The following is a 17,676-nucleotide window of genomic DNA, read 5'->3' on the forward strand; positions in this document are numbered from 1 at the left end:
TTACAGATGATGCACCCAAAATTACTGTACTATTACTCACTATTTCTGCTGATGCAGTAAAATTTGCAGAAATTTGACTCGCCATTGTCGTAGTCAAATTATGGTACCGGCACTTTGGGTGCAGCATCTGTAACAAAATGGATTTTACAGATGATGCACCCAAAATTACTGTACTATTACTCACTATTTCTGCTGATGTAGTAAAATTTGCAGAAATTTGACTCGCCATTGTCGTAGTCAATAGATTCAAGGAACGGATTTCACGAGCAAATTTTTCCCTTTCCTGTAAATTTCGGTAAAAATACACTGTAAGAAATTGCGGATCAAATTATGGTATAAGATACCGGCACTTAGGGTGCAGCATCTGTAAAAAAATGGATTTTACAGATGATGCACCCAAAATTACTCTATCACAATTTTTACAGTAATATTTATTTAATTAAATTGATTTAGTGATTTTTTGGTAATTATTAGTATAAAATTCACTATACATAGGATGTTTTTTTCTCTAACATGTTCCGCTAAAAATGAATTTACTGTAAAAAGTACTGGTACCCAGAGTGCGGTATTTCTTACTGGAATTTTTTACAGATAGCACAATTTTGCGCTAATATTTATTTAGTAAAGTGATTTTAAGGCAATTGCCACTGTAAAAATTACTGTATAGAAGATTTTTTGTTCTTTTATATTTTCCTCTAAAAATGAATTTTACTGTAAAAAGTACCCAGACCTTGAGTGCTCGTGTTTCCGATTAAAAAATTTTATCTAGGAATTCTTACAGCGTAGGAAAGACTGTACTCAGAGAATTTAAATTTGTTAGCAAATAGGAATTTCCTAAAGGAAATATAAAATAAAAATTTGACAAATAAATTAAAATATTAAGTAAAAAGAAAATTAAAACTTATTTGCAAATAGAATAAAGACTGTATATTCCATACTTCTAATATTTTTTTAATCGTGTTTTACGCGCAAAATAAAATATTTTCAACTTTAGTAAAACAATAAAATATCAAATTTAATTACGCCCATAAAATATTTTCTACCATATTTTTGGAAAATATGTTTCCATCACCTGACCATTTTCTTTTTAACTTTAATACTATATATTAAGGATTGATAATTGAACTTGGCAGTATATAGTTAAACACAGAAAATATGAAATCATAGTAAATTATATTTGCTAATCTTATTTATAAGTTAAAGCATAGTAGAAATTATTGACATTAATTATCTAAACCAAGTATGAAAACTAAGAGTTTTTCATTTTAATTTTTTGTTTTTTGTTTTCCTAGGATAGAGCTCGAGAGTCTGAGGCTGGGGCAGAAATGTCAGCTCTAGTTAACTATGTACAGCCTGTTAGATTTCATTCTTTTGAGTATGCCGAAAGTAAGTTTTTCCCCGTGAAGAAAATTCTTCTATGAATAGGTGTTTAATTTTCATAGATAAATTACGGAGCTTGTTTTTTGAGTCAAGATTTCACTAAAAAACATAGATGAAAATTGGCATATAAATTATTTGATAAATACCAGTTTTTGATATTTAATGGCGGAAATGAAGGCATTTTAAAGAAATAAAGCACATTTTTAACTCCTTTTTCCATTCCATATACAAATAGAAATATTTAAAAAGCAGTTTGTAAAATTTAAATTTTTACTTTGACTATAAATACAGGAAAACAATTACCAACTTTCTAAACATCGTTAAATTGAAAACTTTCTTTAGGACAAAAGGTCATTTGAATGTTTAGAGTAAAAGTGCCTAGTATATTTAAACTTTGTTTTATCTTTCTATTGTCATTATTTAAGAATTCCTAATTGACTTTGATTCATAATTCTTAATGTTAAAAAGGAAAATTTAAGAAAAATAAAAATAATGATTATTAAATAATTTTGTTTTTAATCTCATTAGCTTATCTTCTCTTTTTCAAAATATACATAATTTGATGATATATCAGAATCTAACTTTTTAATATACTTTTTACTTAAAACAGCAAGTTATAGAGCATGTAGTTTATTTTAATCTTCAGCTCTTGAAATTTGTGTTTCAAAGAAAGCTTCTTTGGTTTAATAAAACTCTAAATTAAAGGAACTTAATCTACCTTGTAACTCCGAAATCGCTTTTCAATTCTATGTTTATACCTGAATGCCATTTCAAAATTTTAGTAAAATAATAATAATATTAAAAACTGAAAATGCATTTTTTAAGTAAAATGGAACAACAATAAAACCAAGAATGCAGTACTTTTTAGTGTATAAAAAAATGCATGATTTAACACTTTAAAAAAGAAATAGGTAGATTTAAGATTAATTCAAAAGAAAAAAATGCTTAAAATAGGATTCTTCCTCAACCTGTTAGAAAAACATAAATCATAATGAACAGTTCAAAGCTTATATTTCAATAATTGAAATGTTATTATAGGGCGGAACAGGAGTTATGAAGTATCATCATTTGTTGAAACCCATGCAACTAATTTGCTCAAAGAACATCCAGTAGAATTCGTCAAGTATCCTTTCATATTTAGATTTTATGTTGAATTGTCATATTCTAAAATGAAAAATCTCTAGTAGCTAGATTCATTCTAACTCGTTTCTAATGTTGTTGTTTTTTTTTGTTTTTTTGTCTTCCTTTTACAGATGTAAACTCAAAATATAATTTCATGAAAAGATTATTGATGTGAAACTCATATATTTATTTATTTATTTGAATTTATTTCAAAAAAAATTAATGGACTTAAAAAATATAATGGTTACTTCATAGTGTGTACTAGGATCGAAATAAAGAGCAGAACACCTTACTACCCTTTGGGCTAGTGATCGGATTTTCACATATTTAAACGAGATTTTAATGATTCGAAAGTAATGCATAAGTTTGACTCAAAATATAGTCTTTTCAAATATTCAAAATCATCAAAGCTTAACCCCGTCCCGCCCCGGTCAGGGGTCATCTGGAGAATACTGTCGACTCTAAGTGCGCGCACGTGACCTCTCAGCAAAAGAAAGAGAGGATTCAAAAAGGTAGGCTTGGTGGCGATCCATGGCAACACGTCGGAAAAATGGGCAAGGGTGGCAGAAGTAACTCCAGGGAAAACCCTGGTTGATGTGATGTAGATTGGGGGCCGCTCGCCCAGAGCAGCGACCTCACCAAGATACAAATATTCAAAATATTTATGGTCAGACTAAGTTACATTTTAGTATGCATTTGATCAAAGGATTAAAAGTTATGAAGGTATCCCATATTTTTTATTATGCGCAATAGGATAGATATCGCATATAGATAGGGTGGTCATAAGCTAATGCCACTAAGCTAGGGTGATAAGATTCTAAGTTGATGCTGCTAAGTTAGGACGATAAGATAGATAGGGTGATAATAAGTTGACGCTAAATTAGGGTGATAAGATAGATAAAGTGATTCTTAGTTAATGCTGCTGAGTAAAGATGATAAGATAGATAGGGTTATTGTAAGTTAACTCATTGAATTTCTCTAGGAGCTCATAAATATGAGCTTTTATGGAACTTATTCTTCTGTAGTGACTGCAAATGTAAGTTGCCACTACTTCACACCAAAGTTCATTAAAAAATATATATACGGAAGGAAAACACAGATTTATATTTTGAATTGAATTTTTGATGGTAACTTTTGCATTATCAATACTTTAACTTCTAAAAAAACGCAAAAACGTCTTTAAATAAGTTCCACGAATCAATTTTACATTTTTGTTTCAAAATTTTGATACAACAAACAAGATGGTATTTTCTAAAGTAGACTAATATAGCTATCAAACTTAACAATCAAACTTGTATAGTATACCAAAATTCAAAAAGAAACACTTTTGACTTTTTTCCAAGCTATTTGCTAATATATTGCAACATTTTATTGTTTGTTTGCATGAAAGTTACTTAGTTCCGAAATTAAATTATCGTGAAAAATGCATTTAAATATTAGCTTATGTTCTTAAATCAACTAATAATTCCAATAATCGATCAAACAATAAGCATTTAGAATACTAAATTATAGAACTACTGTTTGCATGGATAAAATAATTCTTATAAAATTACCCTACCGTATGGTAATGACGTTTCTCATAAAGACATCCCGGGATATAAAACGGTATTTAAACCATTCATTTGGTAATTTTTCATTTATATGGTAACGGTCTATTGGTAATTCTAGTTTTCAAAATTATGGTCTTTATTACTACACATTTATAATATAAAAATACTGAAAAGTAAATTTAACTGGACATGAAAAAAATTACCTAATTTTACCACATTTACCAAATTTAAAAGCATATTATAAAAACCATATTTTACTGTCATTTTTAGAAAAATCATTACCAAAGATCTTTGGTAAAAGTTGATTTTTTATGATTTATGATTTTAATTTATGAATTGTTTTAATTTATGAATGACCAAATTTATAATTGGGTTACCGAGCTTTATAGTGTTCTCCTAGAGCCAGAAACACGGTGGTAAATTTTACCATATTCGGGTGGTTTTTACCATACTTTTTCTCTCACAGTAAATGTTGCAGTGCAGTAGCTGAAAATAAAAATTATAATAAATTATTATTATCAAAAAGAGTTTAAAAATATTTTTTTTTTTTTACAAATTTTGCATAACTATTCCTATTATGTAAAATAAAAAGAAGATTGAGCTAACTTAATTTAATCTTGAAATTAGATGTATTGCATCTCTTAAAATGATTATTTTAGTTCTAGAAAATATATATTATTAAGTAATATTTTTTTTGCTACATATCCTATTGTCTGCAAATAAGATTTAATTATCTCAAATTAAACTCGACATATTCAAATGCATTAATTTTCTTTCTTCTTAGTCTATGCCTTACTTAACTTCGTTAACTCTCGTATAGTTATAACAAAAGGCAGCTGAGTCGGATATATCCTAAAGGTACAAGGGTGGATTCCAGCAACTATATGCCTCAGGTATGATTTTTTTTAATGTTAATTTTGTTTAATAATGTATTATTTTCGATAATATTTTCAACGACGATACGGAGAAAAGTAATAGCTCTTCATTCTGCAAAATTATAATTCTGAATAATAAAAAATACTGATAAACATTGATAGTTTTGTCATTGAATATGCGATTTTGGAGTTGTTTTGTAGGCTCATCTTTTATTCATAAATAGTGCCAAATAGCGGTAATAAAATAATGAAGTAATGGAAATGAATGAATCGAAAGAGTTTATATGAGCCGTGATAGCTCAGGGGATAGAGCGTTCAATGAGGTGAACCGGGTTCGACTCCCAGCGATGGCTGGTCGATACCAATTCTGCATTCAGTTTACACCGACCACAGTGGTGACGTAAAATATTTTCAGTGGTAGATGAATCTTGGGTTAGGAACTAAAACTGTTAATAATAAGATATTACAAATAAATAAATTTATTTTGTTAATTAATTTAATTATACAATTTTATAAACTTCATTGAAGTTATGATTTAGACTGATTTTTCGGTGGTCCTAAATAGTAATGACCCTGTGTGATCACCTAGGTCACCACACTCAAAAAGCAATCTTACCACTAACCAAGTAAGCGCGAAGTATTTCAATTGAGCACCAAGTTTATAACGTGCATAATGCTTTTCTAAAAATACTCAAACTAGCTAAAAATATCCAAAAATAATTAAAATTTGCATTTTAACTGGTAAAAATGATTTACTTTTATACAAAAAAAAAAGACCTCCAAAGTTTTGACGTGTATTTCCAGACTATATCGTAATTCAAATATCTCATCTATGAAAACTGGACAGTTCATACTTACTAACTTGATCTTTATTTTTTTTTTTTTTGCCTGTATTAACGCTGCTACACAATTATTGCTCCGGTATTAACGCTATTAGCGAATTATTGGTATGAAAAAATTATTATTAGATAAGATAGGATAACATACCAGACAGCAATTATGAGACAAAGAGTATATTATAATAAATAGTTTGTATCAGTAGTAGTTTCGATAATTAAAGTCTATATTTTGTATCTAAGAAAGCAATTAGTTGTCATATTGTATAATCATATAAAATATTTTGCAACCTATACCAACTCAATTAGCAGTTATCGCAGTACTAAAAATATAGCTGTATCCATCATTAAAATCGATATTTATCGATTTTGTTTCGATCGATACTTATCGACAGTGATTTCTTAAATCAATATTAACTCACTCTGTTAGAATATTTCGGAAAAATAATTGTATAGACCAAACAATTATAAGCCAAACTAGTAAAATAGCTATAAAAAAGAAGGTATTTAAGCAGTGAACTGTAACTAATCTGTCAATTTCATGATTGGTTGGACGGGGGTTTGAATCCCAGCGTTTACACCACCACATTTCTTAAATTCCTTCTACCCATGAATATTTTCTAATGACCTACACTTAATTGATAATCTTAAATATTGGAATACGAAACACTCATTCATGCACAGATGGGAGCACCGGAGAACCGCTTAACACATAAAATCTATTATTTCCCATGTCTCTCAATATAGATGGAAACTGCCAGTTAAACCATTTAAACCAAATTCTCCAGTTAATTTAACAAAACACAACTCAACCACAACCTAACTTCGGTTTCCATTATATAACACGAAAAGCCTGACGTAACCTAACTCTAAAAGCCAGTTAAATTTACGGTTTCGAAGTCATGCTATGTGCAAATAATTACGAAACCATATAGTTTTGTAATCACGGTTTCTTAACCATACTAGTTGTAAACGATTTCAAAACCGTAAAGATAAAAAAATGTTTCTGACTGTAAACTTTATGGTTAATTGGATAGACAGACTGTTTCCAGTTATTGTGCCGTAATTTTAGAATAAAGATTTGAACAGAGCAATGGCAATTTAAATAAAGGTAATCATCAACAATAGACTATTATTAAATCTCAGTAATCTATTATTAAACCATTTTATATTAAATAAAAATGTACCATTTTAAAATGAAAAATTTGATTTTTATTACAAGGTAAGATAACTAGTGCATAATGTTGTGGTATAAAATAATATTTTCGAAGCATAAACTCCTAAAAAATAAATGTTTTATCCCACGAAAGAACATTTTATGAAATAACTAACACTTTAGAGTGTAACAAAGAGAATTTTAGTATTATACTTGCAGCAGAAAATAAAATCATAAAAACTGAGAATAAATTCCACGCGTTACTTTTCGAGACCGAACGAAATGGATTTTAAAATGATAGTTCATGGACTAGAATAAATATATTATAAATATGCACATATTCACATACAAAAATATGCACACCGACTTTCATTTAATATCTGTTCGTAATACTTGTTTAGTATAAAATAAAATTTCTTCTCGATTTTTATTCATTTTCATTTATTTTTCTAATCATTGTGTAATTAGTTGCGCTTTTTTCTTGCGCTTTACTCTTTCTCTATTCATTTCTTTTTTTTCCTTTTTATTGATATTTTTTATCTATTTTACAAAATCAATATAACAATTATCATAATTTAGTTCCTCACCCCTTTGTTTGTTCGAAACATATGCAAATGCACGGAATGTCAGTTTAAATTTATTCCTAATACAGTAATAAAATAATTCTTCTGCGTCATAATGTTTTTATTTAATTTTCTTAATATTGTGTAACAGTATATTGTGCAATATTGTGCTTTTCCTTTGTTTGTTAATTATTTCAGTTTTTTTTTTCCTTTTACTGATTTTTTTCATCAATTTCATTTGAAGTATGTATTGATTATCAGCACTGCGGAAAAATTAACGTCTTTTTAAATTCCTAACTTTTTTATTCTACAATAGTAGTTTTTCATTTCTGTTTTAAAGGTTCATTCTTGAAAATATATTTTTCTATTTTATTTGTTACGATTAAAAATTTTCTTCATTCTTCACAAAACTAATTTTTACACTAATCAAAATAATAATAAAAATGAGCATTAAATAAAAGAACTGGTTAAAAACTACAGAAACTATTTTCTTCTTTTTGCTATATATTTAGAATGTAATAATTTAAACTTTAAAAAAATAAGATCAATACATCTTTTAATATTTAAATTACTTTAATGCTCATTTGTGTAATTTTAAAAGAACAATCTAACTTAGAATCCATTTAAAATGAATTAAAACTTTCGGGTGATAAAGATAATAACTTAAATATTTCTAATATTTTGCCAGATAAATAAAAAGATTTTGTAACTTAATTTGTTACACAAAAATATAAGATGGATTTGTAACATTCAATTTCCCGTGAACATGAAAGTATACAAAGGTATGAGAGCTTTTAACTTAAAGCTTCTGATAAAAAAAGATAAATAAAATGCTCAGATAAAGGCAATATTTTAAATTCTTCTAGTATTTTACTACATAAATAAAACGTTTTTGTTAAGTAATCAGCAGTTTGAAAAATATATGTTTAATTTGTAACATTTAGCATTACGAGAACAACAAAGCACGCAGAAATAAAGAGATTTTTTATTTAAACCTGCTGATAAAAAATATAATTAAAATGTTTAGATGTAGTAAATAGTCTCATATTAGAAAACTGTTAGAAATTTCTCGGAAGAAATGGTTAAATAAGGATTAATTTAATTGTCCTTTTACCATATTTAAACAAAACTGTCAAAGAACCGTAAATAAAATGCTATTCGAACTGTTAACTGTGAGAAAAACCGTTTATGGACTTCTTTCAACTAATATGGTTAAACAATCAGAAGTTTAACGCACCAACTAGGCTCACCTAATGAAGTCACTTAGTTTCTCGCAGTACATATTATAGCCGAGAAGGCTATGCTGCCAATTTCATGACCGATAGAACGGGGGTTCGAATCCCAGCGTTGACACCGCAATGATTTCTACCTTCCCTTCATCACAGGAAGAGTTTCCAGTGTTCTATAATCCCCAATTTGTCACCCAGGACTAATAGAATATGATTATTACTCATTCACGCATAGATGGCAGCACAGTAAAGCTGCCTAACACAAAAAAGTCGTATATTTCCCATCTTTTACTTTAGGTGAAACAAACAGATAAACTAATTAAACCACATTCCATGGTTCAACAACAACTCAATTACAACCTAATTCCAATGTCCATTACCCAAGGAAAAACTTAGCTCCAATGTTCAGTTAAATTTCTTTTTTACAGTTTTGAAGCCATGCCAGTTGTAAATGTTTTAAAAGATCAATAGTGCTGTATTCATGGTTTTTTAACCATATTAGTTTTAAACGTTTCAAAACCGAAAAGGTAAAAAATTGTTTCTTACCGTAAATTTTACGTTTAATTGGTGGGACAGACGGCTGGCGATTATTTTACTATATTTTTAGAATGAAAATTTTAACAATGCACTAAAGTATGCAAAATTTAATAGCTTTTTTTTTTAAATTTAAATCTACTGATGAAAAAAAAATAATTTAAATGATAAGTTAATATTTGAACTTTTCATATATTTAAACAGATAAATGTAACATCCTAGTAAAGTAATCAATAACTCGTAAAACTTAAGTCTATCTTGTAGAATTCAACTAGACAAAAAATATTACGTGTCAAAAATAATAGTTTTATATATGAACTAAAGTATCTTAGAAAGCTGTAGAAATGTTCTTTTCAATGAGTTCCTTCATTTTTCATATACGTGACATAACTTGAAAACTCTTACTAAAAGAAAAGAAATGGCGTATAAATTGGCTCAAGCTTTACAGACTTGGTATTTATTTGATGCTCACTGCTTTAAGGTCAAAACATTTCTTACTTCAGAGGGGCAAAAAGACATTGTTTCTAAAAATATACTTCTCTTATTATAGAAATCAATTATTATTATTTTTATCGAAATACTTTAGTATGATAAATTGTCCCTACATTTTATTTTCAAAACAATATAAATTCACTCGCTTAATAGGTAAAACTAAGAAAATATTTGGATAATTTTGATCATAATTTATAGTAGTTACTTAAAAGATGTAACTCTAATGTTAAAATGCTACACTGTAAAACCAAAAATGGCATTTTAAATTTAAAAGCCTAAATAAAAAATCATTTCATTGCTTTTCGTTTTATTCTCATACTCCTAATTTGATATTTTGCTAGGATACCATATTTGTCTCTCTGTTGAAATTCCCTATTTGTTCCTTTCATATTTCTCACCCTGCTAGTTTCTCTTATTTACAATTCTCTCATTCATTGTGTGAAATTTCTCGGAAAAATGGTTAAATAACAATTTATTTAATTGTTGTTTTACCATATTCAAATAAAACAGTCAAATAATAATAAATAAGATGGTATTCAAACTGTTTATTGTAAGAAAACCGCTTATTAACTGTTTTTTACTAATACGGTTAAACAATCAAAATTATATCGCACTTACTAGGCCTCCTAATAAAGTCACTTTGTTCCTGGCAGAAGGGTAGATATTATAGTCAAGAGGGCATATCTGTCAATCTCATGGCTGATAAAAAGGGTGTTCGATTCTTAGCGTTGCCACTGTGATATTTCCTTTATTTCCTTCAACACATGAAGAGTTTCTAGTGTTCCGAATTTTCCAAATTTGTTGCCCCTGATAGTTAGAAAACGATTCTGTCACTTCCGCATTGATGTCAGTACCATAAAACTGCTAAACTATATCCAGTTGAATTTCTGTTTTGCAGTTTTGATACCATACTAGCTGTAAATGGTTTTTAACTACATAAGATGTAAATGGTTTCGAAATCAAAAATGTAAAAAATGTTCTTTGCCGTAAACTTTATGGTTAATTGGATTGACAGACTGTTCGAGATTATTTTATCATAAATTTAGAACGAATCCTTATTTGTCTCTCTGCAAAAATTCCTTATTTGTCTCTCTACAAAAATTCCCTATTTGTCCCTCTAATACTTCATATTTTCCACCCTGTTAATTTCTCTTATTTGCCACTCTCAGGTATTTTATATTTGTCACCCTGCTACTATTCCATATGTGGTCCCCTATTAGTATACCATATTTATCACCTCGCTAGTATTCCATACTTAACACCTTGCTAATATACCATGTTTGTCATTCAGATTGCGATATACTAATATTCCAAATTTTCTTCTTTTCTAATATCCATATTTGCTCCTCTATTAGTATTCCATATTTTTCCCCTCCTAGTATTCCTGCTAGCGTTCTATATTGATCCAATATGCAATATCGAGATGCCACATCTGTTATATATAGTATTGAACAAGATGCATGGAACAAGATGCAATATCTGTTATATATAGTATGTAAATCCCGATAAATAAATCTGGGTACTGTATTATAAAAATCAATGCTTGGCTTAACACCACAGTTTAGTAAGTAAAAATTAAATGGAAAAATAGAGACTCATTTCATAGCAACGTGAATTTGTTTCCTGTAAAAATATGGTGACAGGTAAAACAGCTTAACCGAGCTTAACAGAAACTTTTCGTTTTTTTTCCAGCCTTCAATTCATCAATGCGGTTAAACATATCACTTTTTCACCACGATTTCCTCTTCCACCTTCTTCATCCATATTTATAAAAAATTAAGTTTCACTATAATCAACTATTTGAATAGTTCATTGTATAATCTGCCCAGATATTTTTATCATGCAAAGAAAATATTTAAATTTATGCTTAAATAGTTCCATCTGTATTAAATAAATAAATGGATTTCACTTCATTAAGACATATGGTGTTGTAATGACGCATTGTTTTGTTTACCTCTTTTAAATATTAATTCTCTGAAAATTTTCAACTCTTTTTTGGAACTCTGTATTTATTTTATAACAAGAAACTTATAATCCTCATGCATTTTTTTCAGGTTTTCTGGAATGCTGGATGTCAAATGGTTGCTCTTAATTATCAATCATTGGGTAAGAAAGCAAATTGACCGTCAATAAACTTTTAATCAAATACCGAATTATGTATCTTGTTCTAATCGACATTTGTGTAATAATTTTTCGTAATATCGGCTCTTAAAAACGGAGATATTTTTGAATAATTGTTTTTACAAATTGCTCAGTTTTACAATTTTATAATTTGTATGTCTATACAGATACAGAAATAGTGCAAAAAGTATGTTTTTCTATTCATACCTATTTGATTTTTCTTGGAACTTTCGTTGTTGTTATGAAAAAAAATGTTTAAAAAAAATATGTTATGTTAAAAAAAAATCGAAAATTTTTTTTTAATGATTATTTACTATTTCTTATTAAATTATTTAATTATAATCGAAAAATTTTTGAATTGCTAGGTATGCAAATGTTTGACTTATTTGACTCATTTATTTATTTTGACTTCACCAGCCATTCTGTATAATCGCAAATTCTGTGTAATATATATATATATATATATATATATATATATATATATATATATATATATATATATATATATATATATATATATATATATATATATATATATATATATATATATATATATATATATATATATATATATATATATATATATATATATATATATATATATATATATATATATATATATATATATATATATATATATATATATATATATATATATATATATATATATATATATATATATATATATATATGAGCAATTCTACAAATAAACGCCAGTTAGGCGGCCAAAAAATAATAAAAAAATTTTTGGGAGGCACACTATTTCTACATGAATTTTCTTCTTCCTTACACCCTAAAAAGGCGAGAAAAAATCGTGAACATGAAATTTTTTCTTTGTGACATACTTTAAATGTGACATACTCTTTCTGACATACTCAGATAAATCTGAGCCGTTTATTCAGATAAAACGATTTTTACATAAATATAATATTATTATAATGTCTCTCTAATATGTATTTATAGAGATTTCATACTATAAGATTATATTTTAGTATAAAAAACAAAACTAAAAAAATTTAATCAAAGTTCGTAAATTGAAAAAATCGGGAAAAATTCAAAATTGGTATTTTGTCATTTAAAGTATGTCACAAAGAAAAAATTTCATGTTTAATATTTTTTCTTGCTTTTTCAGGGTGTAAAAAAGAAGAAAATTCATGTAGAAATAGCGTGCCCCCCCCCCCAAATTTTTTTTTGTTGTTTGCCTAATTTGCGTTGATTTCTAGAATTGCTCATATCGTCGCTTTTATCGCCGTAAAACTCAAAAAAATCGAAAAATGAGATATTTGGGTCATTTTGTGTAAAAAAAAATCACCCTTTTAGAGAAAAAAAGTATTATCTTCATAGTTCAATAAAATTAATTTAGAGAGCAGATAAATCGTTATCGCATTGGCGTGATTAGCATTAGATAGAGATTGCTCTCCTGAAAAATTTGCTTTTTTGAGTTACCACGGTTTAGTTTCAAAGCGACGATATGAGAAATTCTACAAATAAACGCCAATTTTTATACTAAAATATAATCTTATACTATGAAATCTCTATAAATACATTTTAGAAAAACATTATAATAATATTATATTTATGTAAAAATCGTTTTATCTGAATAAACGGCTCAGATTTATCTGAGTATGTCAGAAAGAGTATGTCACATTTAAAGTATGTCACAAAGAAAAAATTTCATGTTCACGATTTTTTCTCGCCTTTTTAGGGTGTAAGGAAGACGAAAATTCATGTAGAAATAGTGTGCCCTCCAAATTTTTTTTAATTTTTTTTTGGCCGCCTAACTGGCGTTTATTTGTAGAATTGCTCATATATATATATATATATATATATATCAGGGATCTATCCAGGCAGAATTTACTACCGTTTAGCGGTACCTTCCAAGTTCTACTTTAGGAAAAGCGGTAGTTTCGCAAAATACTTTTTCTTAAAATTTTATTTTTCTATCCCTTAAGAAACAATAAATCTATATTTGTACTGTATTTTTGTGTTGATCTTTTAATATAATTTTAATTTTTCTCAAATTATGTCTACTCTCATAAAAACCTAGACTTATACCTGTATATATATATATATATATATATATATATATATATATATATATATATATATATATATATATATATATATATATATATATATATATATATATATATATATATATATATATATATATATATATATATATATATATATATATATATATATATATATATATATATATATATATATATATATATATATATATATATATATATATATATATATATATATATATATATATAAATTGCTTTCTTTAGTTTGAAAACTATACTTCATAGAAACGCCTTCCTCTTGATTAAATTTAATTAAACCTACCTTGAATATTCATAGACTATAAAGCTCAGTTGGGTAATGCAATATTCAAGCATTTAATATAATAGAGCATTATCATTATTTCTGAATAGCTTTGGAATAGAAGGAGAACGAATTGTACTTTAATCATTCCGGATTATAGCTTGGTTACTATAATAGAGATTTATTCGCTGGATAATACCAAACTAATTATCTCATCGCATGAAGGTTCACAAGGACCATCATCTTAAATATTGACCAATGGGATTGGAGTGACATTTATTAAGCCTAATTCTCTGACGGTCTACATTAGAGTTATTAGCAAACACTGTTATCAATAATATGGTTATTTTGTACAAATTTATGATTTGAACTGAAAAATAGACCATTTTATTGTTTGTAAATTGTATTTTTAACTTTTAAACCAGAAAAAATTGTGAAATAATTCATTATGCACATTCACATTGTATGTTAGTATTGTTTGCACGGAATTGCTTTACTCAAAATAGTGTAAATTTATTTGCTTATAGCCTTGTTGGAAGGGACAAAGAAATTAAAAAAAAAATTTTAAATATGCGGGATTTTTAGATTTGGGTAAAAGAATGATCAAAATTACCATAATGTGGTAAAATTACAGTATTTCTGGCTACATGGGAGCACCAAAAAACTCAGTAAATTTTACTGAAAGTCTCTAGTAATGATTTAGGTAAAACATGGCTTTATAATATGAGATAAGACTGTATAAAAAATACTGGTGATAAATTATAAAATAATATAGATTAAATATGATAAAATTTGGTAATTTTATCTTGTTACCTCAGAGCATGGGTCGGTTATGCATTATTAGAGCATTATTCGGTCAAATTTACTTTTCGATTTTGTATTTGATACTAAATGTGTGGTAATAAAAACTATAATTTTGAAAACTAGAAAGATTTCTAGTAAAACGTTAGCATATGAGTGGAAAAAATTACCGGATGCATGGCTTATACCGTATATTTTGTTTTATTAACCAGAATTATGGTTGTTTTGCCACAAGTGTTATCCCTATTTAGTACGGTAATTTTAGCAGATTTTTTTTCCCTGTGTGGAAAATTATTGTTTAATTTTTACCTTAAATTTATCTATGAATCAGGCAAATACTTTCTGTACTTGTCTACAGATTTCAAGAAGTTATTCAAATTTTTACCTTCAGTTTAGTTAACAATCTTAAACAAATCAACTTTTCAATTACGTTCAGATTAAAAATTTCGATATTTTTTAAAAATGAAAGTAAATATTTCTTTTTCAACTAAACTTAAATTGACGCAAATTAATATTTCTAGTTAAAAAAAAATCTAAACAAACCTAATGACTAGCTCAGTCTAGCAATCCTGTGTCATTAAATTTTCTCAACCCTACCAAATCGAAGAAAATTTTTTATTTAAAACTTATTCTACCAAATGGGCAAAGGGAGTTACTGCATTAGAATGAGTTAGGTATTTAAAATGCTTGTTTTCTAGTTAATTAATACTTAGTTAATTAATATCTAACTAATTAATACTAAACTGTGTTATCTGGTTAAGTAGTAAGTTCTAAAATAAGTTGGTGCATCGCAAATTAACGTATTGACTAGAAAACATGAAGATTTATAAAGTATTGTAATAACGATTGAGAGAGTCGAAGAGAGTGAAAGTTCAAAAATTGCAATTACAGCTTTCGCTAACATGTTTAACAGAAAATATGGCGAATGACTGGGACGTAAGCTTTCAGATAAAACTACCAAAGAAAAGTAATCTGATGGATAACTGGCGAAGAACTTCATTGTTAAATTTATGCAGTGGAATTTTTACTAAAATAGTGCTCAGAAGAATAAAAATAAATGTCATTAATAAAAGTTTGCGATCTGTGCAAGCAGATTTTAGAGCTAAAGGATTGTGTATGGACAATTATCGAATAGAAATATTTAAATTTCATCAATTTTAAAAAATGTGTTCAACAGTTTGGCTATGGGAACACTCAGGACACTATTGAAGCTAGATGGATATTATCAGAAATATTTATAAAAATTACCCCCATGTACTTGTAATCCATACGGACCAATGCGCAGACCTTAAAAGTTAATTTAGGTAGTAGACAGAGCTGCATACTTTCTCCAACAATCTTCTTGATTGCTGTTGATTGCAAGAAGGACATGAGATGGACCTTTTTTGAATATCTTTCTCGTCTTGATTTTGTAGATGCTCTACGGCTATTGGCTTCGACAAGCGACTGATACAATCGTGGAAAAATGCAAAATTCAAACGAAATCGGTCGAATCAAATTTTAAAAAAGTTAGATAACTAAAATTTGATCTCACAAGAAATATTCATCCAATTTCGTTTAACTTGTGCATTTTAAAATTACATTTTTTTATATTCATTGAAAAAATTTATAGAGGGAGAGGGGGGGGTTAGTGTAGACATTCCTTGAAAATTGTCAAAAAACCATGTTGAATATAATTTTTAACTCGTGAAGTATTTTTTAAGAATAATTTAACCGATTATCTGGATTCGGACTTACATCTAGAACAACAAAGCTATTTAGTGCTTTCCAGAATTTTTAAAAAAGATCCTCACTTAGTCTTGTTTTTGTCCTCACTTAGCCTAATTTCACGGGGCTAATATGGACAGGCTATGGGGCTAGTGTCAACAAACTTGGTAGTTTATTAAGTAATAATTTCATTTCAACTCAGAAAGGTACATCTAAAGCCGAAATGAAATCAATTTCAATGTATGCCTTACAGGAGAATAAATATTGGCATATGTTAATTAAAATACTAGAGCATTTCACTTTGCTAAGAATGACATGTTAAACGCAAATCAATAGATTTCAAAATCATTATCAAATTTGATTTGCAATTCTAAGCCGAATCAATTTTAATAATCATAATTTTAACATGATAATGAAATGGTCTGATTGGACAACACACGGAGCGCGTAGCTTGGGGATATTTCTCTCGCTGGAACAATTAAAACAACTCGCAAAAGACCGTTCGCTGATATTCTGCTTTAGTTTAATGTATGGCAAAAATAAATTCATCTATTACAATTTAAATTCTTTAAAAAAAACTTGATTTTTCTTGAAACTTTCAAAAAGAGAATTAATGTAAAGATTTCATTCTAAATATTTCACTTTGTGATGAAACCACTAATTGTAAGGGTGTGTCATTCCACAAAATCATTCTCGTTTAGACAATAACACCAAATGTTAAATATATAATCCTAAAAAACTGAAGCAGTGAGAAATTACTTGATTTAAAAACTTTATTTGCTTCAAAAATATACAGATTCGAAATAACAGTCAACAAGTTTCAAGCGCTCAAAAATGGGTGCTTATTTTCAAGACTTGCAAGACGTGAATAAAAAGAAGCAAAAGTGATTTGAAATATGAAACATAAAGTTGACAACGAAAAATAGAAAATAAATGTGAGTAACAAAACTGTAAAAACATCAGTAGCTGAGAGAAG

The 17,676-nt window shown here is 27.6% G+C and overlaps 1 protein-coding gene across 2 annotated transcripts in view; it reads left to right on the forward strand.

Annotated features, from left to right (window-relative positions):
- The window catches only part of LOC107456656 (1-phosphatidylinositol 4,5-bisphosphate phosphodiesterase classes I and II), a 384,337-nt gene that overhangs the window by 323,004 nt on the left and 43,657 nt on the right, over positions 1 to 17,676 (forward strand). For both annotated transcript variants that reach the window (XM_016074583.4, XM_016074582.4), the window contains exons 15-18: positions 1,293 to 1,386; positions 2,419 to 2,503; positions 4,873 to 4,945; positions 11,792 to 11,843. In XM_016074583.4, the coding sequence (XP_015930069.1) occupies positions 1,293 to 1,386; positions 2,419 to 2,503; positions 4,873 to 4,945; positions 11,792 to 11,843 (304 nt within the window). The remainder of the gene's footprint in view (positions 1 to 1,292; positions 1,387 to 2,418; positions 2,504 to 4,872; positions 4,946 to 11,791; positions 11,844 to 17,676) is intronic.

Source organism: Parasteatoda tepidariorum, chromosome 8 (genome assembly GCF_982258835.1).
Source record: "Parasteatoda tepidariorum strain Cologne lab strain chromosome 8, Ptep-v5.0, whole genome shotgun sequence".
NCBI lineage: Eukaryota > Metazoa > Arthropoda > Arachnida > Araneae > Theridiidae > Parasteatoda > Parasteatoda tepidariorum.